Source organism: Drosophila busckii, chromosome 2R, assembly GCF_011750605.1.
Source record: "Drosophila busckii strain San Diego stock center, stock number 13000-0081.31 chromosome 2R, ASM1175060v1, whole genome shotgun sequence".
Taxonomy (NCBI): Eukaryota; Metazoa; Arthropoda; class Insecta; order Diptera; family Drosophilidae; genus Drosophila; species Drosophila busckii.
This window is the reverse complement of record NC_046605.1, coordinates 4,150,401-4,175,752: the sequence shown is the minus strand read 5'-3', so window position 1 is coordinate 4,175,752 and position 25,352 is coordinate 4,150,401. Positions and strand designations below refer to the sequence as shown.

General features: G+C 37.6%; 2 protein-coding genes across 5 annotated transcripts; both read right to left on the bottom strand.

Annotated features, from left to right (window-relative positions):
• Nucleotides 1-253: 253 nt before the first annotated feature.
• Nucleotides 254-14,971, bottom strand: LOC108597329 (putative sodium-coupled neutral amino acid transporter 11). 4 transcript variants are annotated; one of them, XM_017983821.2, is made up of 11 exons: nt 14,885-14,971; nt 14,320-14,622; nt 11,306-11,365; nt 5,868-6,152; nt 5,612-5,726; nt 5,293-5,545; nt 3,247-3,317; nt 2,924-3,085; nt 2,693-2,805; nt 1,515-1,706; nt 254-1,388 (listed from the first exon to the last, which is right to left on the bottom strand). In XM_017983821.2, exons 2-11 carry the CDS (start codon nt 14,374-14,376, stop codon nt 1,131-1,133), a joined length of 1,566 nt encoding a protein of 521 aa, XP_017839310.1. In that variant the 5' UTR covers nt 14,377-14,622; nt 14,885-14,971; the 3' UTR covers nt 254-1,130. The 4 variants fall into 4 exon arrangements, with proteins under 4 accessions (XP_017839310.1, XP_017839311.1, XP_017839312.1 ...); XM_017983822.2 differs by lacking the exon at nt 11,306-11,365; XM_017983823.2 differs by lacking the exon at nt 11,306-11,365 and having other exon boundaries at nt 5,868-5,973; nt 14,885-14,963.
• Nucleotides 14,972-15,835: 864 nt separating this feature from the next.
• Nucleotides 15,836-17,856, bottom strand: LOC108597331 (NLR family CARD domain-containing protein 3). The gene is made up of 2 exons (XM_017983826.1): nt 17,368-17,856; nt 15,836-16,649 (listed from the first exon to the last, which is right to left on the bottom strand). Exons 1-2 carry the CDS (start codon nt 17,780-17,782, stop codon nt 15,907-15,909), a joined length of 1,158 nt encoding a protein of 385 aa, XP_017839315.1. The 5' UTR covers nt 17,783-17,856; the 3' UTR covers nt 15,836-15,906.
• Nucleotides 17,857-25,352: the final 7,496 nt, after the last annotated feature.

The window sequence follows — 25,352 nt, the reverse complement described above, 5'->3', positions numbered from 1 at the left end:
TCTTAGCATAGAGGAGTTAGTTCTGAGTCAAAATTATAGAGTTTGGTTCCCAATTAACCAATTAGAGAGCATTGTGTGTATTGGTATTTGTATAATAAAGTGCACTCGAAACTAAGCATAAAATAGATTATACAAAAATATACAAGTGTTCGTACTTATATGTTATACATAAATATATATGCAATTTAAAATATAATCAGTGCTTGTTGTTGTTGTTAAAGCAACAACTAAAAACTTAAAACTGTTTACAGGTATTTTCAGTGTTTGTGTTTGTTTCTTTGTATGTTTGTAACAATTTGTTTAAAGCTTAGTCACAAGCAATGTTTTCCTATATTTGTATACATATATATAAAACGTTTAAATATGATTCGATTTCGTTTTCGCAATAACATTAGATAAATTACAAATAGTTCGCTTTAAATATTTTTTTTTTGACTATAATGTTTCATTTTTAGTTTTGTTTCCATGCTCTGTTTGTTGTTGTTCGTGTGTCTGTTTGTATATTGGTGCCCAAATATAATTTCAGACTACGCTAATGCTACTTGTTTAATTACAATAACAATTATGCCAAAGCGTTGTGCACAATTACAATTTTTCACTTGCTTTTCGTTTTTTGGCACAACGCTGTTAAGAGAGAGAGAGATGAGAAATTTCGCATGCATTACACCAATAATCTGCTAACGTTTAAGGAACTTGCACTACAATTAAATATATTTAAATAACAGCTTAATGTATGTTTTACAAATTAAGTTGAATACTTTTCGTTCGCTTGCTTTAATACTTTTGGATCTTAAGCACTCTATTTTGTACTGAGTTTCAGGTTTCAAATTGCTCGTATCACTTCAGCCTCACAGCTAACACATACACGGGACATAGTAGACGACAACGACGACACACACACACACACACAGACAGACGGACAGATACATTTGAACTTGAGATACTCAGGTACCTTTACCTTTATAGCAAGCATTTGCTGCTTATCCACAAAAAGATACCAAACAAAAAGAATATTTAAATGTGAGAAAATGCAAAACACAAAGCAATGAAGCGAAACATAAGCACGAATCAAAGGATGCCAATCCTTAAGGACTTAACTAATGACATTTGGCTAGAACACTCGGCTGGCCTTAATTCAGCACCACCTTGTTCGCAACGGTGGCATTCTGAAACTCCTGCCGGCAATAGCCCATCACAATATCCGCTCGACAATCGCCGCCCATTAGGCCAGGCAGCAGCACAGCCGCTCCTAGAATAGTGACCAGTGCGCCAAACACCACCAATCCCAAGGCGGGCAGCTTCTCCCGACTGAAAAGCGCATGCGGTTCCATTTGTATGTAGGCCAGACCCGGCAGTATATAAGCCAAAGGTATAGCAGCCAGTAGACCCTGCAATGTGTAGCACAAAAAAATTTACATCAAATTACAAAGCGCTTTTGCCTGTGTACTTATATGTTATTTGCTTCGTGTGCTCATGTGTGCGTGTGTTCAAATCATTATACAAATCAAACCCACATTCAATTCCAACACCGAGCCCAGACAGTCGGTCATGGGCGATATAATGAAGGCGCTGAACACAATCGCCAACGTAATTGCTTTCGAATACTCGTCAATTTCGGCGCCCTTCTCCAAGCTGGGATCCTTATCCTGTGTGAACTCACTGATGGGCTCCTTTAGCACAAACCGATGAACCAAGGCGCGCACAATCTGCAAAAGTAATGAAAGTATATAGAAAAAAAATAATAAATGTGGCTGCAAAAAGTTTGCAATTTCATTTTGTTTGTCAAAATGATTGTCCAAAACAAACAGGCAGAGCCAAAAATATAAACTACGCTTTAACAGCAGCATGATTTACAGATAAATTTATATATTTAGTTTAATTTATTTTACTAATTTGCGCAACAAATCACACAGCTGACTCACGAAAGTAAGTTAGCGCTAATTATAAGTGTAACTAAAATATATTTTCGAATTCGCACAAGAAAGATAATAAGCAAAGTAATAGAAAAGTAGACTGTATAGAATGGAATACTATATATACAACTATTGTTAATTAGTTCAATAGATTGTTTGTTAATAAATATAATATTCGTATATTATATTATTATTATATGTAGCAACTCACTGGCAACTCGTTCACTGCGTGCTTAGTAGCCAACAGCTCAGACCCAACTGACCTGCATGGCCCCTTACGTGTCAGCCTCACTCACATTGATCTCAGTGCAGCAAGAGCAGATGAGAGTGCAAGCTGCTCCCAGAGCGTGGGCGACAGTTTGCTCGCTAGATCGCTTTGAGCTGCTGTGACTCAATTCGAGCATCGCTTACGCTCTTAATAAGAGCGCTCAATATGCATTATACTAATGGTTGGGTGGGCTTTGTTTTAACTGCAGCTAGCAGCTTAGCATGGGCAGTAGATAGCCTGAGGCTTAGCTAAACAACACGTAGTTTAAACACAATTGTGTGAACAGCTTTGAAGCTACGTGCTAACCTGCATGTGTGTATTGAATATTTGATGTTAAGCATTAAATAAATTATGAATATTTGTTGTTAGTATTGTTGACCAATTGATTGCTTGTTTTACTATTTTGCTTACGCAAACAGCTACACTCTATATATATTTCTATTAATTAATCATTTAATTTAACTGCCTGTTAGCTGTCGTCTTATCTTACTTATCTGCTGACTATGCGTACCTCACGTGATACGAAGCATTCGATGGGAAACGTCAGCAGTATTGAAATAGAGAAGAGTACACGCGAGAAATTCATCAAGTCATCATCCCAGCAATAGTTCTCCAGTAAATCACCTGCAGGTGCAAAAAAAAGAAACAGACACCGTAAATAAATAGGATTTAAGTGGGCAGTGTGGGCAAATGCAATTAAATATACAGCGCAAGGTGGTAAATTGTCAATTAGCTGGTTTACCTTGGGACAGAGCACGGAATGTCGAGTAGCCAGCAATGCCAAAGAGTGCGGCAACTGTCCAGGCAAAACCAATTGAGATGTGGGTGACCTTCTCCCAGCGCTCCAGGGTCGCCTCGCGCATCGATTGATAAACGAGAAAAGTATTGTGATGACACATGAAAGCTGTGCCAAATGATAGATGATAACAGAAAGTAAGAGATAGAAAGAGAGATAGAAACAATTGACATTGAGTGGCGAACATATGTTTGTTATCCCTTTTAGCTTAAAGCCGTTTATGTGTGTCTGGCCTAAGCGCATAAATTGCTGTCGAGTTAACTGCTTACCAAACACCATGATGCCCGTGGCGGGGATTAGATCCGTGTTTGCAAAGCGCCAAGACTCGGCCGTATCCGTGCTGCAGCAACAGGCCGTAAGTAGAAAAAAAATTACACAAAGTTAACACCAAATTAACATTTCGTTTGCCTAGTAAAATATTATAGCCAAGCAGCAAAAAAACACAGCATGTATATAAAAATGTAAAGCAGGTAACATGCTCCGGCAAGATAAACGACGTTGGAACAAACGCTGAGTGTAACAGTACGCTACATAAGCCGCAAATTGGAAATTTATTTAAATTTTATGCCCCAGCAAACGCAACAGGGACCCCAACGCGCATCCACTCGTTGACCATGAAATACGCAATGGCGAGAGCGTGGGCATGAGCACAGTTATCGCCTCAAGTGCTGTGGCAACTGTTGCAACCAACAGCAGCAGCAACAGCAGCAGCAGCAGCTTGGACTTGTCTGTATGCAACAGAGCGCGCTAAAAAATGGAAATGAAAAAAACTAATGAAAAGCCATAAAAGACCAAACAAGTGCTGCAGAGCATTTTATGCGCCTTGTGGCCGCCCCTGTTCAATGCCAGTCGACGCCAAACTCTGGGCCACAGATTTGAAGGCTCTAAAGCGCCACTTAGCACTAAACCGCACAATACGCCCACCCCAAAATTCAACTGCAGCTAAGCCAAAGCCGCCTGCATCATTTGAAACTAATAAAATTTACTACAAATTTGTTTTCTTTCCAGCTTGGCAGCCCATAAACTCACACTTAATAGTCTCTTAAATGGCCACACACACACACACACACTAATACCAACGCCATATCATAAATATAGTTTATATACACTGTTAAGCAATCTTTTAAAGGGTACTTGTGCATTAAAATCTCAAGGTGTGCTCGTTAAATTTTGTTACCCTCGCGTACACAAATTGTAATTAAAATGCAAATAAATCTGCACGCGTTATTAGACAGCGTCAGCGCCCACTTAAAACTAATTAATTTTTCAAATGTAATTTTTATAAATTGCGCCAGCTAGGTAGCCAGTCAGCCAGTCAACTTAGCAGAGCAAGTAAGCGACCCTAACTAGGGGTGTAGTTAAATTTTAGATTTATAGCTGACATTTTAAAGCATACTTAGGGGCGCAGCAGAAAAAAGAAAAAGAAATTAGTCATTTAAAAATAAATTAAAACATGCAATGTTAAGAAATAACAAATTTTATTAAGGCAATAAATTAAAAAAATTATTAAATAAATTATGCCGACAAGAATTGTTATTATTTGGCATTATTTAAATAGACTTGTTGTAGCTAATTTTGGTAACAAGATTTGCTGCTTAAGGAATTAAAAAATAAAATAAAAGTAGATGAACTGTCTATAGTTAGTAGCTAACTAAAATGTAGACTTAACAGTAAATAAATTACTTTGCGCTATACTTTTGAGATTAATTTGATTAAAAGTAAACTTTAGTTATTATTGCTTTTGAGTATAATAAATTATAAATCATAATGGCTGCACTTAATTTGTGTGCATTCAAATTCAAAGTAATTGTTATGCTAGTGGTTACTTAAAACGTCAAAAAATTGGCTTTGGCTTACTCAAAGTCAAGCAATTGCTTTGGTGAACGCATGTATTTTGTAAGTTGTAGCCATTTCTAATTTGAGAGAGTGCTTTTAATAAATTTGTATATCTATTTTTGCTTAAAAGGCGACAGTTGATGTCCTAGCGTCTGCTTACTGCTTTGACATAACTTTGTTCGCTAGAACGACAGTTGCTTAAAGTTAATTTTTGGTTTGTTTTAATTGTTGTGCAAGGGCTAATTGCAAAACTTTAAGCAAACAAAATTTAAATTAAATTTGTAACTAAAAACAACGCAACAAAAATAACAATTATTTATTTATTTAAGCAACGCACGTAACGGCTTTGAAAAGTTCTGCGAAATTTAATTTGGCACACACTTAAAATAACAAATCGCATACACATGCTCCCACTTATTAGTTTAGACCCCCAATTTTTACGGTTATTGTTGTTGTTGTTGTTGTTGTTGCATACTCACACTTTGTAATCGCCCGACATGAGCTTGAGTATGACAGCGAACAGAATGAAGACAACACAGGCGAGGCTTATAAAACTGGCGCGCGCCAGACGCGAGACGTTCTTATAGAGGCAAAGGGGCACGACGACGCCAACGGTGACAAAAAAGACGACGCCCAATCGAACGGCGCCCATGGAATCGCCCCATGAGGGAATCAGGCGCACCAGCACTTTGGATAAAGTGTCGCCAACAACAACATTGTATGATATCATGGCTGTGTAGCAAAAAAAAAAAACGTTAAAGTTATTGGTGAGATGGGATTCGACGATTAGGCACTTACCCAAAAAGGGATACATAAACTGCAGCAGCGATAGCAAATAGTAACCATATTTGCCATAGGCAGCCTCCATAATGCCGGGATAGCTAAAGCGCCCGCAAATATGACCGCATCTGACCTGCAAAACGTAATGAGACTTATCAGCAGCTGCAAACCCAAAAACCCAAACGCTTGGCTCGTTATTAATGCAAATTTTCATTGCGTAGCGTTGCACACACACAGGTCGCAATCAATTTCCGTTTGCAGCAAATTTACTCACCATTAGTATGAGCGAATAGTCGGTAATGTAGGCAACCAGTATGAGCAGTGCCAGGCCCAGACCGAAGCCAGCGCGATGTAGAGCGTAGGGTATGCCAATGACGCCGCTGCCAACGATGGAGTTGATGTAGTTAAACGAGGCCTGTGGTAAAGAGGAGAGCGCATCTCCTGCTATGCCAGCCTGCTGCTGTTGTTGTTGTTGCTGCTGCTGTGGCTGTTGTTGTTGTTGTTGTTGCACTGGTTGTGGCTGTTGCTGGCCCTGTTGCTGATGTGTCTGTTGGTCATGCTAGCGTGCATAGCAAAAAAAAGAAATAAAAACAAAAGTCATAGCTTATTTGTCTAGCTCGCTCACTCTGGCGCTCTCTATTATGGCACGTTGATTGGGATAAGAGCTCAAATTGCCTCAAGTGCCTCTTTACATCAAAAGCAAACTGTTTTAGACGCAGACAACGTTGCGTATACGCAATGGCTCAGGTAAGCTTGCGCATACGGCACGTTGTTGTCACTTTTTTTTTATGATAAAAATCCCACGACCACAAACACAAGACCAGGCGCCATAAAACCCAACTTTTATATGAAAAGGCTGAAGGCCCATAAAACAGCAGGCAGGCAGCCAAACCAGAACAGAGGCAAGAACAGAACAGAGCACGTCACGCAACAAGGTCAGACAGTCTCACTGACTGTCGCTACGCGCGTCAGTTGGCAGTAAGTAAGCCAAGTTTGATTGGCTCTGCTAGCATTTACTGCAATGCGAGTGCCAAAAAAAAAGATACAAATAAAACAGGAACAGGAAATTAAAGCTGGGCACAGTCAACTTTTTTATACACTTTGACAAAGGGCAGCAAATCGTGCTGAGATATCGCATAAGAACAAAAATTTGTTACTTGGCGCAGCGAAGTTTTTGCTACACTTTGACAAGCACATGCTTAAGCTTGTGTGCTGAATTTGAAGCATGTTACATATTGTGGGCGGAGGAGCTGGGCGGAAATTAAAAGAAAAAAGCTAAAAGCTGCTACTGCTACGGAAGTGGGCGTACCAAATTTTGACTTTAGCGCTGAGTTCTTTTTGCTCAGACAGACAGACAGGCAAATATACGAGCAGCACTCCAGCGACTCAGTTTATCTTGCATATTAAGAAAACTCTTTTTTCTGCTTGCCATGCCTCCATTTTTCTATTAAAATGTCAAAGTGTATGAAATGAAACTTTATGCGCTTTATTTCGTATGCAGCTGCTTCGTTCTGCAATTAAAACAAAAAGCAAAACTTGCAAATGCCAAATAGCAAACAGCAGTCAAGTTTTGCTACGGCGACAAACAAAGTTTATATAGCGTAAATATTTGCAGCTTCAGCTCTCCAGGCTCTCTGGTGCTCAGGTGTTGACACATGCACACACAATGCGTAATGAAAATTTTTGCGAAGCAAGCAGCAAATTACATGCGAGTTGAGTTTTCAATTCAATTAAGTGGCGCAAAGCCGGCGACAGGTGGCAGCAGGCTGACAAGTTCGTGCCGCACGTGGCAAAGTGCCATTAAAAATGCCATTCAGTCCCCAGCAGTATCAAAGCAAATTGCTAATTATGTCTGCTGAGAGCGGCCGTCGCTGCCGCCGCCGCCGCACCGAACGTTTAAGAGGCAGACAAAAACTATTAAAGTGTTTGCACTGCCACATCATAATGAAAAACAAAGTAAAGAGAGAGCAGAGCGTACAAACTCAATGCCAAGGATGCGACCTGGACAAAGGCTTAGGCAAGGCCATAGTCAAACAAGCAAATGAAATTACAAAGTGTCCTTCCGCACACACACACAGAGAGACACACACACAGTGTAACAAATTGCGGCAACGCTTGAGCGACAACAAAACTCTGCGCTGTGAGAAATTGTAGACAAGTGGCTCGCTCGTTAATCTGGCAGCCACAACAGTCGAAGGCTGTGCGCTACCCAAAAAAGAGAAAAAAAGAGAAAATTTAGTACGCTTAGGCTTTAAGTTTAGTTTTTTTTTGCGCCTGCAATTACAATTACATTGTTTACACAATTGAAAATACCAAAGTTTAAATTGAAATTGAAATGGAAATGCCTCGACAGTTTGCCTTGATTCAAGCGCCGCCCACTCGATGTTTGGCATGCAAATAACGCACACACACACACACACACACACAAGTCATTTGTCTCTGATGCGTAAAAAGGGACGCGCACTTGTCTGCTTGGAGCACAACATATAATTATGCGTGTTTATTCACATGGAAAGCATTTCCTTTTTGGCCTGCCCTTTGGGGTTTTCGCTCTGTTGCAACATTTATTGTTGAACATTAAATTATTGACATATGCTAATACAGCAAGCAGCTTAAAGGCTTTTAAAATGCGCATAAATAATTTTTGGCAAAAGGCAATGCATGGCAACAACAACAACAACGACAGCAAAAATACAATTTGCCACCCAATTCCCAGCCAGGCAATTAAAGCACAAGCACAAAATCCAATTAATTCGTCGCAAAAGCGCAAAAATAAATGCAAAAATTAAAGTTGAATTTAAGTGAGGCAAAGGCAACACCAAAATGAACGATGAACTGCTGCTCTGTAGCTAAAAAAACATAAAAATATGGAATTGAAATAAATTGTATTATGCAAAATATGTAAAATTAAAGAAATATGAAACAAACAAAAATTTACATAAATATAAAAATATTTTGCATATTTATAGTTTAGGTTTTATAGTAGTAAAATTAAATAAATTATATTAATATGTAAAATTCAAGAAATATGAAACAACAAAAAATTTACATAAATAGAAAACTATTTTGTATATCTATATTTTAGGTTTTATATTAGTTATAGTTTAAAATTTAAAAAATAATTATCGCTTTTAAAATAATTCAATTTATGTTTCCTAATTTTAACCGCTTTATGTACATTTTGTATTTCAAACTGTACATAAGTCTTTAATTCAGCAAAAGTCAAGTGGGATTAACGTCCCGAGCCAACTCTAATATGCAAAGCGAAGAGTTCATTGTAAATCTGAATTCACTCAAAGCTCTTAATCTGCGCATTTTATGCAACAGAATATAAAATTCCACTTTGCCTTTGAATTTCTGCCGTCATAAATTCAGCATTAATTGCAAGCTGTGCTATAAAAAGCAAAGACCACAGGTTTTCTCAACTCGATTGAGCCAATGCAAACAAGCAAACAACAAATGGCCAGCATAGCCGACAGTCAAAGCTGCTACAATGTAGTCGAAGCCGAAGCAAAACATAAACTGATGTCGTTAAGAAATCAAGTTTGTAGTACAAAGCACTTGAACATGATTCAATTAACACGGCTATGAGTAGCTGTGCAGCTGTGTGGGTGTGTGTGTGTGTTGCAGCAAATTAAAATCAGAGAAAAATGTTTCACACACACAAAGCAAAGGTAACTAACAAAAGGCAAACATTGTGCAAAGATAAATACAAACAGAAAATAACGTTGGGGCATTGCTCAGATAGCAGGCCAAACAAACCTTTTCATGCATTGCACGATTTTAATTAATAATATTCATGTTACAGCTGAAGCAAACACACACACACAAGCATACATACAACGCCTATAAATGTGCTACACGTGAGTTAAAAAAAAAGCAGCAGCAGCAGCAGAGTTGGAAAATTGGCTTTTGTTTGCTTAATGAAATTAGGCGCCTGCTAAAACAAAAAACTGGACATGAAGCGTGGCAAGCCAGCATATGCTTAAGTGTATATGTGTGTGTGTGTGTGTTGCAAGTTGACTGCGCCACATTTGCGGCAAACGCTTAGGCAGAAATGTCAACAGGCGCTGCTGCTGTCTGTAGGTGAAGGCGCAGCAATTAACATGCGCCTGTCAAATGTCAACGCTTAGTATTGACACAACAGCAATTTTTTTTTGCTTTTTTGCTGCTCCGCTTTTCTCACTCGCTGCTGCAGCTGACAGCGCAAATAAACAAAGTCTCTTGGCTTGACCCAGTTGAGCTGCTGCAACAATAACTTGAGCATTTAATTGGATTTGCTTTTGGCGCGCGCGCTGCTTGGCTTTTAATAAATTATTTTTGTTTTTGTGTACTGGATTTTATCAAGTGCATAAATTAGGCAGCGTTAACAACAAATTTGGTTGCTTATTATTAGCATTGCAAGTGGCTGCCTGCTGGCGCTTCAGCTGCCATTAGTTAAGCAAACAATCAAGTTTCGTTTCCTTTCTTGCTTTTTGCACATTCATTGTGGCAAGCAGCCAATGGGGGGCGGGGGCGGGGGCTGGGTGGTTGGCATGGACAGCAAACTTAAGCTAAGCTAAGTTTCTTTTGTTTTGATTTGGGGCAACCTTGCCAGTGCCAGTGCCAGTGCCAGCCTTAATGGCAATGCCAACACATTTACGTGCCGCCTATAAAAGTACGCCACATATCAAATTACACAACTTGCTTGATTGACTTGTGCGCGCAGCTAATAGAAAATTTTTTCACAAACAAATTACAGCAAAAAATTTACATTTTAATGAGCAATTAATAAAGTTTTCTCAAAGCTGTAAAATAATTTTAAAGCAATTGCAAGTATATTAAAGTAATTTATATTCAAGATTAGGCAGCAAAATATGCAAAAAAAAAATTTTATTTCATACTAGAGTTGGACACGAGTTTGTTCACACTTTATGCGTCAAAAATTCTATAGGCATGAATATTTTGAAATGCACTTAATTTAATAAATTCTTCAGCTATTGATTAACAAAGTAAAAGAAAAATCATCATTATTTTAAATTTAATTGTATTTAATTGTGCTGAACCTTAAAATAAAACCACGTGTCCATTTCTATATAAAATTTATTTTAGCGCTACTTGCAACAAATTCGTTTAAAATGCCATTTGACAGCTGCTGCTGCTGCTTTCATTAGCAAACATAACTTGCAACCAAAAATAGCCACAAAGCGCTGCCACACGCAACACAAAAAAAAAACCGAAATTTGCCACACCATATTTCAAGCTTTATGATTTATAAATATATATATTTGCCACCTACACACGGCACGGCGCGTAGCAGCAGAAGCCTGCAAGTGCTGCTTTATCTATAATAAATGATCTAACATTTGCAGCTCAACTAGAACACATTTATATGGAAGATTTTTTAATAAATGAGTGCAAGTAGATATGAAATTTAATAAGAAGACACCAGACCAGACCAGACCAGCCAGCGAGCAAATGTGCGCACATTCTTTGATGCCAGCAATTTGGCACAGAGAGCTTGTTCCAAGAAGTGGAGAAGGTCGTGGCCAATGGCAGCAGCAAATTGTGCAAGCGCCCGCCCTCGCCTTTGGCTTTTGTGTGTGTCTGGAATTTAATGAACGTGAATGCATGTCGCTTTGCATGTGATTTTAGCATGCTTCTGTGTGTGTGTGTGTGTGTGTGTGTGTGTGTGTGTGGGAGTTTACATAAAATGTGGGTCAAAAACATTACCTTCATTAGGTTGTTGAAGTCATCGAATGCATAAGCCTCAACGGCGGACACATCGCTGCCCTGAGCGGCAGCCAACAATAACAATAAAAAAAACAAATTGAAAAGCACAAAAAAATATCAGTCAATATATAAGTAATGAAGCAAATAGAATAAGTTATTATAGTATATATGCATAGCTGTGCAGTTCGATTATGCAATGGCTGTAAAATGCGAAGCTTAACATGCGCTATAAAAATATGCACAGCATACCAAGTAACGGGAAAGCGAGAGATATATAGATCGAGAGCCGCACGTGTTTTTGCTGTGTGCGCTGCTTTATTTATTTATTTTATGTGCCAATGTTGTTACTTTTACGTTTTTTCGTTTTGTCGATGCTGCTGGCGGACTGTGATACATACAACATACAAAGACAATTGCGCCCTGCGTGGAGCCCCAGAGCGCATTTGTTTTTATTGTTTTAGCAGACACACACACGCACACACACACACGCACGGCATGCAAACAAAACAGCAAGCTGAATTCATCAGAGCGGCATAAAATCGCACCGAGCACTGAAATCGACAAGCATTTAAAGCCAGCTAGCTAAGCACCCCAGAGATATGCACACACACACATACATGCGCAAAAAGTTAGCACACCTTTGGCAGCGCTTTAACCCCAATGCCAGCTTTATGTGCGGCTTGAGATTTGCCAATTATGCAGCTGTCGTTGCAAAAAGCATTGACAGCAGGCGCCTTGAAGTATGCAACAGTTGCATAACGTACACAGACGCACACACACACACACATTCGAATAGTCAAACAGACAGACAGCTAGCTAAATAAATTGAAAACATTTGCGAGCGCAAGTTTTGATTGCTTTTGGCTAAGGCCGCGCACTACAGCGCGTATACTTAATATTAGGCGCAACAACTTGAAAATAAACTAACAGCCTGGCGCGCGCGCGCTGCATGCAAAACAAACTACGTCAATATTTGTGCCACGTGCAGCGCCCACCACATTTGCATGCCACTGTGCCACAGACATTGCGCGCATTGATTTCTCTTATCGCAGTTGCTGACGTATTTTTTATTTGATATTTAAACAATGCAAACGCCAAGACAACTCAAGCCAAGTTGAGTGCAGCAAGGCCTGCCTTAAGGTCACACACACACATACGCGCGCACACACAGACACGCAGACACTATAAAGGGCTCAAGCCGCATGCCTTGCATATTAAGCGACGATTAAGAAGTTGCTGCGCCGCCACAAGGAAGGCAGCTCAGCTCGGCAGCAAATACATCATAACAATGCTCGGGCACAAAAACTCATCAGTATGTGCAGCAGGCATCATAAATTCGCTGCATGTGTGTGCGTCTGTGGCACATACTTGCACTGAATGTTGTGTAATTAAAGCTTAAGACGCGCGGCTTATCGATTTTATTATCAAACTTGCAATGACAGGCAGCTGTAATCTCAAGGGCAGGCCACGCCTAATTAAATTCTTACGCACACACACACACACACACAGCCGCAGTCAAGATAAATTGCCCATGTGTAACAAAGGTCAACCAGCTGGAAGTTTCATCAAGTCTTGTTGAGCGCCATTAATCATAAAAAGACCAACCGCTGTGTTTGCTTTTTTTTTTTTTTGATTTATTTGGCATATTGAATTAACACTCAATCAAAACAATATTAAAGGCACACATTGTCGCAGTGCAAGGCAAATTGAATTCAATTCGTTCGCTCTGTTTGCACGCAACCACAAAAGTTGTTGTTGTTGCTGCTGTTGCTGTTTGTTATTGCCTGGCGCAGCTTATGGCATTATGAGCCCATGTCAATAGCTTTAACACAACCATCAATATGCTATTTACCATACACATACACATACACATATGCATGCTTATAGAGATATAAATGTTAAGGCTTTCAGCAAAATTTGTTTTCACATCATTCATATGCAAATTGCTGCCGTTGCCGCTGCCGCTGCATATGAAAGTTGTGCTTAAAATGCAAAAGTAAAAGGCTTTTTAATCTAAAATTTGTGCTGCCATCAAATTGTAAATTGCACATGCAAAAAAATATTTTTTGATATTTTTAAAAGCAGGCAGGGGGTACCATTGATAGCTCTCGAGTGGTTTTAAACTAAAATAACTTAACAACAAATTTGTTGAAGGATCAGCAGCTAAATAGATAATACTTGATACTATTTATAAAAATATATTAAAATATATAACATCTCTTGCATCTAAAAGAAGCAAAAGAGAGAATTTCGTTTAATTTGAATTAATTACATCTTGATTAACTAACTCTCCCCTAATTAAATGAAATTATTCAATTAAATTGCTAAATATAATTCACCCATTAACTAAGTTGAACTATATAAATGCAAACTGTTTTAATTTGTAGCTGCTTCCGGATTGATTTGATTTAATAATCAATTTCCTTACACTACTTTTTAGTTATAACAGCCAAAGAACTTAATTTCTATTTCCTCAATTGTCCTTTTTTTTTGGCTTGACTTGGCTTAGTTGTCTAACAAGCTAAACCTACGACTACGACCAAAATTGCTCGAAATTGATTGATTGACAATGCATGTCAGAGCCATAATCCCCAATCTAAGCTGCGTATGTGTGTGTGTGTGTGTTGCATAAATAAATAATGTGCAACAACAACAGTCAATAGAAATTTGTTAATTTTGCAGCCATTTTAAATGCCACAATGCAATCAATCCGTTGCACATAGGCATGCATATCAAGCATACGCCATGTAGTGTGTGTGTAAATTCTTTTTTTGGGGGCTATTAAGCTGCCATTTTGCACTCAGTGAACAGCAGCGGGCAGCAATTAGTTTGCCCCGCAACAAAACTCTTGACTGCTGGCAGGTTAATGAGCGCAATTGCTTGCAATTAAAGCGCAACAATGGCAACAGCAACAGCAGCAACAACAAAAAGAACTATACAAAATACATGCAATTAGTTGCAAGCAGCTGTGCTAAGCAGGTTTTGGATAACAAGTTAAAGCTGCTGCAGCTTACCTGACGCTGTAGTATGTAACTAAATTCCGTGGCCGTATTCCGTCGACTGTCGTTCATTTTGTTTGTAGTCCTGCTGCGTTGGCGTCCTGCGTTGGCGTTGAGCGTTGGCGTTGTGGCTTTTGCAAGTTAATAGTAAAAGTTTTTTAACAGCAGCTGCTTTGGTTTTAGTAGCAGTTTATTTGATTTTTAGTTGAGTTTTTGTTTTAGTTTCAGTTTTAGGTGGGTAGTTGTTCGGCTTCAGCTCTCAGCTCAGCTCTCAGCTTCTCAGCAAATGCTAATTTTTGAGTGTGTGTAGCCTGCAAACTGCAAAAATATAATCACTTTAAGACTTGAAGACAACAATTGAACAACAAGCGCCAGCTTGAACTTGAACTCATTTCGAGACGCAGCTGACTGCAGCTTTCACTTTCGCTTGCCGCAACAATTAACTAAAATGTATATAATAATAATACTAATATATATATTTTATAGCTCTAACTGCACACTCAAATTATTAATTGTTTATTGCAATTGCAATTGCATTTTATTTAATATATTTTTTTTATTTTTGTTTGCTCGCTTGTACCGTGTGCTTAGCTGAGTTTGCTGCGATTTTGTGACTTCGACGCTTACGTTGAGACTGCTGCAATAAAAATATATTGCAAAACTCTCAACAAGGATAACGTTGGCTTCGCCTCGTTGTCGCTGCTCGTCGTCGTTGCTTCTGCCCGATGTTGTCTTCGTGCTCTGTTTGCCGTTGAAGTTCTGTGCTCAACGCTTCTCGCAGCTGTTTTAGCTGCGCATTATGCTCTTGTTGTTGTCGCTTGACTTTGAAATCGCCAACAATAATGCACACACACAATGGGCCAAGGCATAACAACAACAACAACAGCGAAGCCGGAAACGAAAGCGAAAGTTGCCAGACACACAAATCAGCTGTTTGCGCTTTGAAACTTAACTTAATAATCAATATACATTTATATTATAAGCAAAATAGCTTAACATATATTTCAAATATTTTAAATTTAATTTAAAGTAGCATTTATTTATTTAACTTTTATGCTCAGTAAACTCAATTTAACAGTCTGGCAACTTAAAGCGCAGCTAAGACTTGCTGTGTTGCTCAAAGCTTGCTATAGGTGGCGCTCATATGCGGCGCATAAAGTTGGCAAACTAAACTTAATAATTAGAAATAAAAATTAAAAATATCAATCTCTCAATTTTAAAGATAAATGAATAAAACATAATGAAAATATATTCAAACTTATTTTTAATTATTCAAATTTTAATTTTAATGCACTACAATAATAGCTTACTACGTTATAAATATACAACAATAACGTAAAGTATATCAACAATAATTTTAAATAATATCTATGCTTTGAGAACTTAAGAAAATATCAAAGCTCTTTGAAAAGTAGTTTAATTGTAATGTAAGATAAGTTAAAACGAAAACTAAATATACTTAGGTAATTAGAGTAATAAAATAACTGATTTAAATCTACATAATTAAATAGTTATAAACAAATTTACTTACAATTTTTTTTAAAATTTATTATCCATTGTCGGCGTTGTTAAAATTAAATAAAACATAAAAGCAACGCTCTGTTAACGCCAAGGCACAATGCGATAATCCTGCAGTGCCTCATCATAAGTGTAGCTAATATCAATCTCCTCATGCAGCACCACTTCCGCATCCAGGAGACGCCGCACAATCATTGCCGTGCATGCATCAAAGCTATTGCCATACAAAGTCAGACGCTTCATGCGACACGGTTTCTTTAGCGTGAGCAGTATAAGATTAATGGCCTCGGCGCCAATTTCGTTATAGTTCAAATGCAAATGCTGCAGCATGAGGCACGAGCTGAAATACTTGGCAATCCATTCGCCGCCATGACTGCCAATGCTGTTGCCGCTTATATCGAGCAGCTCCAGCTTGCCGCCGCTGGCCATGCCACGCATCAGATACATAGCGCCATCGGCGGCAATGCGATTATAGCCGAGACGCAGTCGCCGCAGACTGCAGCTTTTGCTGTACAAATACTCGGCCACCGTTTCCATGTCCTGTGCCACAAAGTCGCAATGCTCCATGGTCAGCTCAACGAGTTTGTTTTGCATTAGCAGCGAGCCCACAATCGAGGTAATCTTCTCTGTATCCAGCGTCAATGTCAGGCCTAAGATTCTGCTGGCATTGAGCGAGCGCATGCTGCTCGATTTGTAGACGCCATCCGCTAATGTGGCAAAGTTGTATTGATTCAAACTGCAGCTTGCAACGTTAAGTGTATGCAACGTGCCACTGGCTAGCAGCACTTCGCGTAACATAATCACATCTCTCTCAGATAAGGGCGTGGCTGTAATGGGGATATAGAAATTAATGTAGATATTAATGGAGAATAGTAAAAATAAATAAAGGCTTGCAATCAAAAAGTATTTATATTAATTAAATAAATGTGCAAACATTTTGAACGCGCGTCAACTTTCGATGCTGAAACTTTAATTTATTTGGCTTAGTTACATTTTTTAGCATTTTATTTTAAATATGAAATTTATAAATAGCCTGAAGGCCTTTGTTGCTCTGGCTATACCAATTGTACCATAGAATTTAATTCTAGGATACAATTAAAATAAATAAATTTATAAATAATAATAAAATATTTATTGCATGCATTGTGCATAAGCCAAAAAGAAAACCAAGCTGAGTATAATGTTAGCCTTTGTGATTATTAATAAGATTATTTAAGATAGCAATAAATATTCGTTAGGCTTTTTGGTAAAACAATTATAAAAGAATTATAAACTTAGAATATATTTAAGCGTCTTGCTTGCTCTTATGATTTTTTATAAATATTAAGCAACAATTTTCTCTTTTGATTTTATATAAGTAAGCAACAAAAGTGTGAAGGAAATCTATTTTAATTGTAATTATTAAAAATATTTATAAATAAATTCACGCTACGTTGTTGCTGCTATCAAAGTATAAAATTAAATAAAAGTATAAAATCTTCAATCAATTGCATTTGTTTAAAAGCCACACTCTGCTCTGTTAAATTTGCTATTGGATTTGCTTACCCTCGAGACTAAGCTCACGCAGCTTCATTTGGCGCACTTTGAGCCGCAGCATGACAAAGAACTCGTGCGGCAGTCGCATCAGCTTGAGCTCCACTTTGGGCACTGACAGCAGTGAGCGCACAAAATCCTGCAGCATGCGAGCATTCCAGTTGCTAACGACAACGCTGCTAATGGACACCGAATGCAAACGACGTTGCAGCAAAAAGTTGACAATGGTGCGAAAGTCACGTAAGCAGTGATATCTGCGATTCATGCGCTCCTCGAAATCCAGGCGACGAAACTGAAAGTGCTTATAGGGGCGTTTATCGTATTCGCGCTGCCAGCAGTAGAGCAGCAATATGTTGAACGTGCGCCCCTTGATGGGCGTGCCCTCGAGACAGTTGTTGGCATTGTAGACACAGGGCAAATCGCACATCGTGTTGAGGGGTCTAAATAATAAATGTTGGCTGTTGCTATAAACTGTAACGAAATGTTTGTGTGGAATTTGTGACAAGCAAAGCAAGGAAATGAAGTTGAGGCGCACATAGCTGTAAAGTTATGATTAGATATAAGCTTAGATTTGTATTAAAGTTGAGCTAATTATTCAATCAAAATTGTTTAGTTGCAACTTATTAGTAGCAACAAAAATTATCTTCGGATTAGACTCAATTTTTCTTTTTTGTTGCTTAATTGAAAGAAGCAAACATAAAATACCGGCACGCGTTGAATGCCTTATAAATAAGACTGCGTAAGCTATAAATATTTTAATTATGTGCAATTCGGACTGAGGACGACAGGAACTGTGTGCTGTTGGTTGACTCCATTGGAATGGCATCGTTACACACGTAGACAGTGGGGAATGCCTGCAGTTATTTGCGCCATTTAAGGCCCTGCGCTTGCATTTTCATTTCATTGCCTTTGCCTTTTATGCGACACACGATTTCGAATCAACTGCCACAGCAGCCAGCTTTTGTCTCTGTCTGGCATGCAGTCTGGGCTCTGATTCTTCCGCTCTAAGTCTATTTTAAGTCAAGTGGCAACAGGTGGCCATTCAATAGTTAGAATGACGTTTTGGTTTCGACTGCGAGTTAAGGAATTCATTTTCACTTTTACTACCACGCAGACGCTTGTGGCAAGCAAGCAGGCACTTGCCACCAGACCAGGCCGTTGTTGCGTCTGCAATTATGCATTAATTTATGGTCAACTTGTGTCCGAAGACAAGCAAACAGACAGACTGGCAGGAGCCGCAGGCCGCTGTCTTAGTCATCCTCACAAGATGGCTGACACACAGTAGAAAAGTCTACACTCTGAGAAAATTGTTTATCAAGCAGCTTAATATAAAAGTTACTACAAGGATTTAAGAAAGTGAGCAGAAATAGAATAATAAAGCCTAATAATAGAATATAACATTTAGATTAACTGCTTGAATAAATAAACTATACTAAGGGCTCTAAAGCTTATTGAAGTAGCAGAAATATTAAACTGATAAACTTATAATGAAAATCTCAGGTTTGTAGATTACTTTTAAGTTATTTTAATAGCCGAGTAGCAAAGTAAAGCTTTTGATTAATTAAAATAGTCAGATCTGCCAACTTAGCTTCGCCAAGGATCTTTTCATTTAATTTAATGGGAATAGTTTGAAATAAGCTGATGAGTCAAGACTTTAACTTATTTAGATCTAATATAATGAGAACATGGGAAATAGATTTTTGAGTTTATCAATATAATATAATATAATAGGACCAATAGTGCATATGCCTGTATAAGCAAAAGAATTTTAGATAAAAAAGAAAGTCTTGAAAATTAGTATAAAAATAAGTTAAATTTTGAATGTAATTCTTTGAAATACAGTGGCTCCATCGCATAATCGGACAAGCTCTTGTTGTATGTTTAGTTGAGTTAAAATGAATAATAAATTGACTATGAATACATTTTTGGAAATATTTATATTTAAAGTATTATACTAACTATGTATTACAAAAAACGAAACATTTATCTTACATTATTGAAATATGAAGCATATTACCTAATAATGATAAATACTATCTATGATGTCCTAATAAAAACCTAATAAATAGATAGTGCAAGCTCAATTCACATAAAATATTAGAAACGTAACCATGCAAATGCAACTGCAACATTTAATTTCATATTCGTTTCGCTTAAGCCAAACTAATTGGACGCTAAATCTGTTTAAATTTTGATATGTGCCATTGCAAATTGTGATCATATCTTTTAGTAATTTTCCAACGTGTACACGTAAACAGCAGCGCATGCATATGTATGTGTGTGTGTGTGTGTATGTGTGTATGCACTTACTGCAGGCAATTAACAGCGGCGACAATTTGGTGGCATGTTGACGTTTAAATTGAAATTTTAAATTTTGTGCTCACATGTTGATGGCTATCTGGCCGAGGCTCGCTTAGAAATCAGATAATTAAAAGAACTTGCAGACACACACACACACACACACACGCATACAGAGACAGTTAGTGAGCATTGTGTAAGGCAGACAGCCAGACGCTCATAATTGCAGACAGTCTCAGTTTACAGCTACGGGCCAGTCAGACGACAGCAGCAACAGCAACAACAACAAGTCAGCGAATTGCATGTGCATATCATTTAAATAACTTTTGTGAAATGCAAAAGTGTGAAACTGCAACAGAGCAATAAACTATGCGTGCGTCGCGGCGTCTGCGCCAGTCTCTTTGCCTTATTCACCTGCAGCAATAGTCCTTATTTGGCTGCAGCAGCACTTAAAGACAGCAGCAGCAGCCACCACATCGATAGCTCCGATATCGACATGCACATCAACCTTTGTCCAACCTCCAGACAAACGCCAGACACAAGATATATGCACTTGTCTACCTCCATATGTCTGCTAACTAAATACATATGCATTTACTATATACATGAGTGTGTGTGTGTGTGTGCGAGCGCATTCATTGTCAATTTTGACAATCAACAAGATGCGACTACACGCCTGCTTAAATGCCAACATCAACATTACTTACGTCTGCTGCTGCTGTTGCTGTTGCTGCTGCTGCTGCTGCTGCTGCTGCTGTTGTGTCTGTGTCGCTGTCTTCGTGTCTGTGCGACGAGCTGTCTGGCTCGCGGTCTGGGTCTGGGTCTGCAGTTGTCTTCTGCCTCCTCCTACTTACACCCTCTTGCGCTGGTCGGCCCGCCAGCCTCTTGCGGGCTGATTGCTGCTGGGCCAGAAGCCAAACGACCGGCACGCGAAAGGCCTAAAAAACCAAAAACACCAAAATGCACAAAATTAATAACAACAAGTCGCTAAGATTTGCGTATAACACAAAACCGACTACAATATACACTTTGAAAATGTTGTAAAAAGCACATACGAAGCAAAATTTAACTTTATATATTAATTAAATTTAAAAACATTGTTTAAAATATATTTAAAATAAATAGCATAAAATATATAATGCAATTAATAGCGCAAGACAATTTTTAAAGCACAAATGAATGTTAGCATATAAAATTTTTCAATAATAATTTTATAGTTAAAACAAAATTAATTAAAAATTTACGTGAAGAAAAAAGGCTTTAAAACTATTACAAATGAATTATTTTTAATTAAAATTTTTAGATAAATATTTTATAGTCACAAAGAAATTAATTAATTTAAGAAATACGTAAAGAAAAAAGCCTTTAAAACTATTACAAATTAATTAATTTTATATAACTATTGCAGTTTATAAATGTATATTTAATGTATTGCCATTTGTAATGCACAAAAAATATTTAAATGCAAAATTCAATATAAAATACGCACATTAAATTAACTGAAGCTATTAAAAAATAAGATAAATTTAATAAAGCAATATCGGAGAACAATACAATTATTTTAAATTTAATTATTTGTATTCTTTTCTTTGAAGCTTTAATAGACATCCACAGCAAATTATGTATTATGCAATTTGTAATTCATGTAATGTTATGAAATTTAAGCAATAACTTAGAACAATAAAATTACTTTAAATTTAATTACTTGTAATGTTTTCTTTGAAGCTGCAGCTAACTTTAATAGAACAACAACAGCTAATTATATATTATAATTATGTTTTAATAGCCTGCGCAATTGCAACGCCTTAGTCATAAGACTCGTTGCAAGTTGTAGCAAAATGTATATGCATGTGCTTATATATAAATGAAAACGCAACAAGAAGAGCAGCTGAAAGACGTCAAACTGCAACGGTAGCAGCCAGCGGGCTACACGACAACAACAATAACAAATTGGCTCCTGGTCTTTGCATTCCACATGCAATCTGAGACAACAATCACGACAACTGCATTCAGGCGACTGCTGCACCCGGCACCGGCAACACCCAAGTTCTGCTGCTGCTGCTGCTAAGAGCAACAACAACAACTGGCTAACTAACCAACTTATTGAGTTGGGTAGATGTCTGCTTCTGGGCCCCAAAGTTTTCTGGTCTTGGACTTGTGGCTGTCTGGGTAAAAATAATGTATGTATGTATATTTTTTAATAGAGCTCTGGCGTGCTGCTGCTGCTGTGATGTTGCTGTTGCTGTTGCTGCTACTGTTGTTGGTGATAATGATGGTTTGTTATTTTGTAATCTCTGGAAACGCCTGCCCCAATCACAATTATATTAATTATGTGTTATATTGCCAACACTTGGCCACGAATTTCAGCCCAAAGACGCTTTTCAAATAAAGTTTATAACAGTTGCCTGCCTGGTTCAATCACCTACGCACTAAAACTGATTAGATTGCCATTTAGTATATACAAATATAGCATTTAATAATAGTAATTAACGAAAGCGAATTGCAGTGACGCAATGATTGTTTATAACTCAAACAGTAGCTTAAGTGCTTTATTGACCAATTGTTTTGAGCAAACTTAATTGCAACTGGCATTAGCAAAATTAAAAATAAACTATTTGCGCTTTATATTATTTCGGCGCTTTAAAAATAGTTAGGCACAGCTGGCGCGACTGTTCCAAAAATAGCTGTCAACTGTTGTTGTTTATTGTTGTGGCATGTGGCAGGCGTCGCGGCATTAAAGATCAAAGCAAACTATGCCAATTACAAGTCTCAGCTCTCTCAAGCGATGGTGGCCTTGAAGTTAATGAAATATCGAAAGTACTACTGACTAAGTTTTTTTTTTGCAGCAGCAGCTCATTTCGCATTCCAATTGTCGCGTCTCGGCATAACAAATTTTTTGGACTGTCTGTCAGTCTGTCAGTCTGTTGTTGTGTCCAGGCTGCTTGGTTTATTTTGGTGTGGGAGCGAGCTTCACGCCACGCAAAGTGGGACAAATTCTATGCAAATGTGCGAATAACTCAAATAAATAAACATTATTATATAAACGTCTCGACAAAATGTCGCGATAACAGACAGTTCTAGGGGTCTGCGCCGATTGAAAGCGCGTCGCTTCGTCATTTATTTCGTTCTCCTTAGATTATGATCTGCGTCTTTGAGTATTTGATGCGGTTGCAACTTTGCATAACAGTCGTCGTCTGGCCAGCCGCGCCCCTTTGCCGCCTACTTCCGCACACGCTTCGCTCCGCTCTCCCGCAGCTTTGCTTGTAGGTGTTTCATTTCACAGTCACAACAATGTGTAGACAAACTCAAATTATACAATCATTTTGAAATTCAATTTTGTTGCAGACAGCCCAAAAAAAAACTGAACAGCAAACGAAAGTAAGAAGAAAAACAAAATACACAAATTAGATGACACGATAAGAACTGTTCCAAATAAATAAATCAAGAACGTCCTTGAAGTCTGCGCTGCTCTTGATTTCCGTATGCAAATTGAATGAAATATGAAAACAAGCAGGAATTTTTGGATGTCGCCCGCCGCCGCCTGCAACAAGATCTAACTCAACAGAATTTGTTTGCATGGGTATCGTCTGCGGCTGAATCAGCATTTACATATAAATTAAATACATATAGAGCATATTTTATATATTTTGACACAGTTAAATTGTTTACTCGCTTGATTAAACACTCGTGAGCGACATTTATGTATTGCCAATAGCAAGTCCATATCAAAACTAATTAATCTTTATCAACGAAAGTTAATCGCAATGGTGCGTGTCAAGTAGGAAACCTATGATTAATCACAATATTAATCCAAATGTAAATTCTAAGAGATTAAAACGTTTTAAAACATAGTTTTCATTAAATTATGTTTATCTACCTTTAATTTACCTATTACTGCAACGATTTATGAATAGAATAAAAAAACCATATATAAATATCCATTTTAATTCTAAATTTAATAATACCTAATTGTAAGTTTCATTTTTGTTTTAAGATCTTTTATAGAATTATAACAAATTAATTTAAAAATATTATAAATTCAAAACAAAGCCTTAAAAGAAAATTTAAGCCGCATTTTGTTGTTATACTAAGAAAAATTGTTTAATATTAAGAAAAAAAAATTGAAAGTCTATAAAAAAACAAGATAACTATTATTAGACTTATTTAAGTTATATGCTTATTTATTTATTGCGTTTTAGCATTTCAAGTAATGGACTTTAAACTAATTTTAACTTAAAAATTTGTGTACGATATTAAAAAAAAAGAAATATAAAAGAAACGTTGTATTAATAAATTAAAGCAAGAGCATATTATTAATTTTTCAATAGCTGAAATTGTTTTCAATTTCAATGAATTTATTTTTGACTGTCTATCGAAAGATTACCGTTAACTTTGGGTGTGGTTGAAATGGTGCCAGGCTGTGCCTGGTGCTCCTACGCACCTTAATAAGATATATCCGCCGATTTGCTTAGATATAACTATATAATAGCACGCACTTTTCATATATCATGAATCTACTAATCAGCACGCACTAGTAGATTAGTTAATACAAACGCATAGGCGTAGGCGTAAGCGTTTTATGTATATATAGTATGTCTATATACAAACTTACGGATACGCACTGGACTACAATGAACGACATAGAGTCAAAGTCAAACGGTAAATAAAAGTAGACAAAAAATAACAGTACATATATTGTATAGAACACGCGCAGCTAGCTGAGCTATCAAAACAATTTAATTAAAGACTAGCGCTGATCTTATCATAGACATATGTAGCTGCTGACTAAGTTATGCGCAAGGCAAAGTTCAAAAGTAGTCACGCTAAAAATGGCCAAGCTAACACAGATTAGGCCATTTTTGTTAACAATAATTTGTAGGCTGCCGGCACCAACAAATCAAAGTGCGAAAGCATCTCAAACTGGCAGCCCCACACTCCACCCTCAACCACAAGCCCGAGTATCACTTTCTTTGGCATGCAGGCGATAAGAAAAAATCACATACAAATATTATATATTAACACACACATACGCGCATACACACACATACGCAGAAACGAAAGCATGCTTGGAGGCAGCGTTGGCAGCGCCGCTAGGCAGTGCCGTCGACGCCAACAGCAGCAGATCCTCTCAAGCGCAGCAACAACAACACTTGGCCACGACGATTTCTGATTGGTCAGCCGCGTCGGCGAAGCACAATATACGAACTATCAGACACGAAGCGTTGCGCCGTTTACACTGCAAACAATTAAAGTGGCAGTTGGTAGAAAAATGTAAAAGTATTTTAGGTATATAAAGTAAAATCTTAATTAAAAAAAAATATTAAATGCAAATTTGCGCATTAGTAAATATTATATGTTTTATATGCCATGCAAAGTGTTGTAATTAAGTTACAGCATTGCTTGTTGTTATTGCTTTAATAAAATTTATTTTCAAATTGCATTTATTTTATATATTTTTATATGCATAGCTTTGCAGCTATAATTTTTATAATACAAAATATGTCTATATATTTAAATGCAGCATTTAATTTCAACTCAAAACTGTGTGGGACACTTGTTACTGATCAATTTTGTGCAGTGTAGCGCGCAGCGTTTACGACCATAACAAAGTAGATATGCCCCGGCACAGCCAAATATTTTCTTATTTAAGACTAAAAAACGACTCGTGCAAATCACTTCATACTTGGTTCTTAGACTGA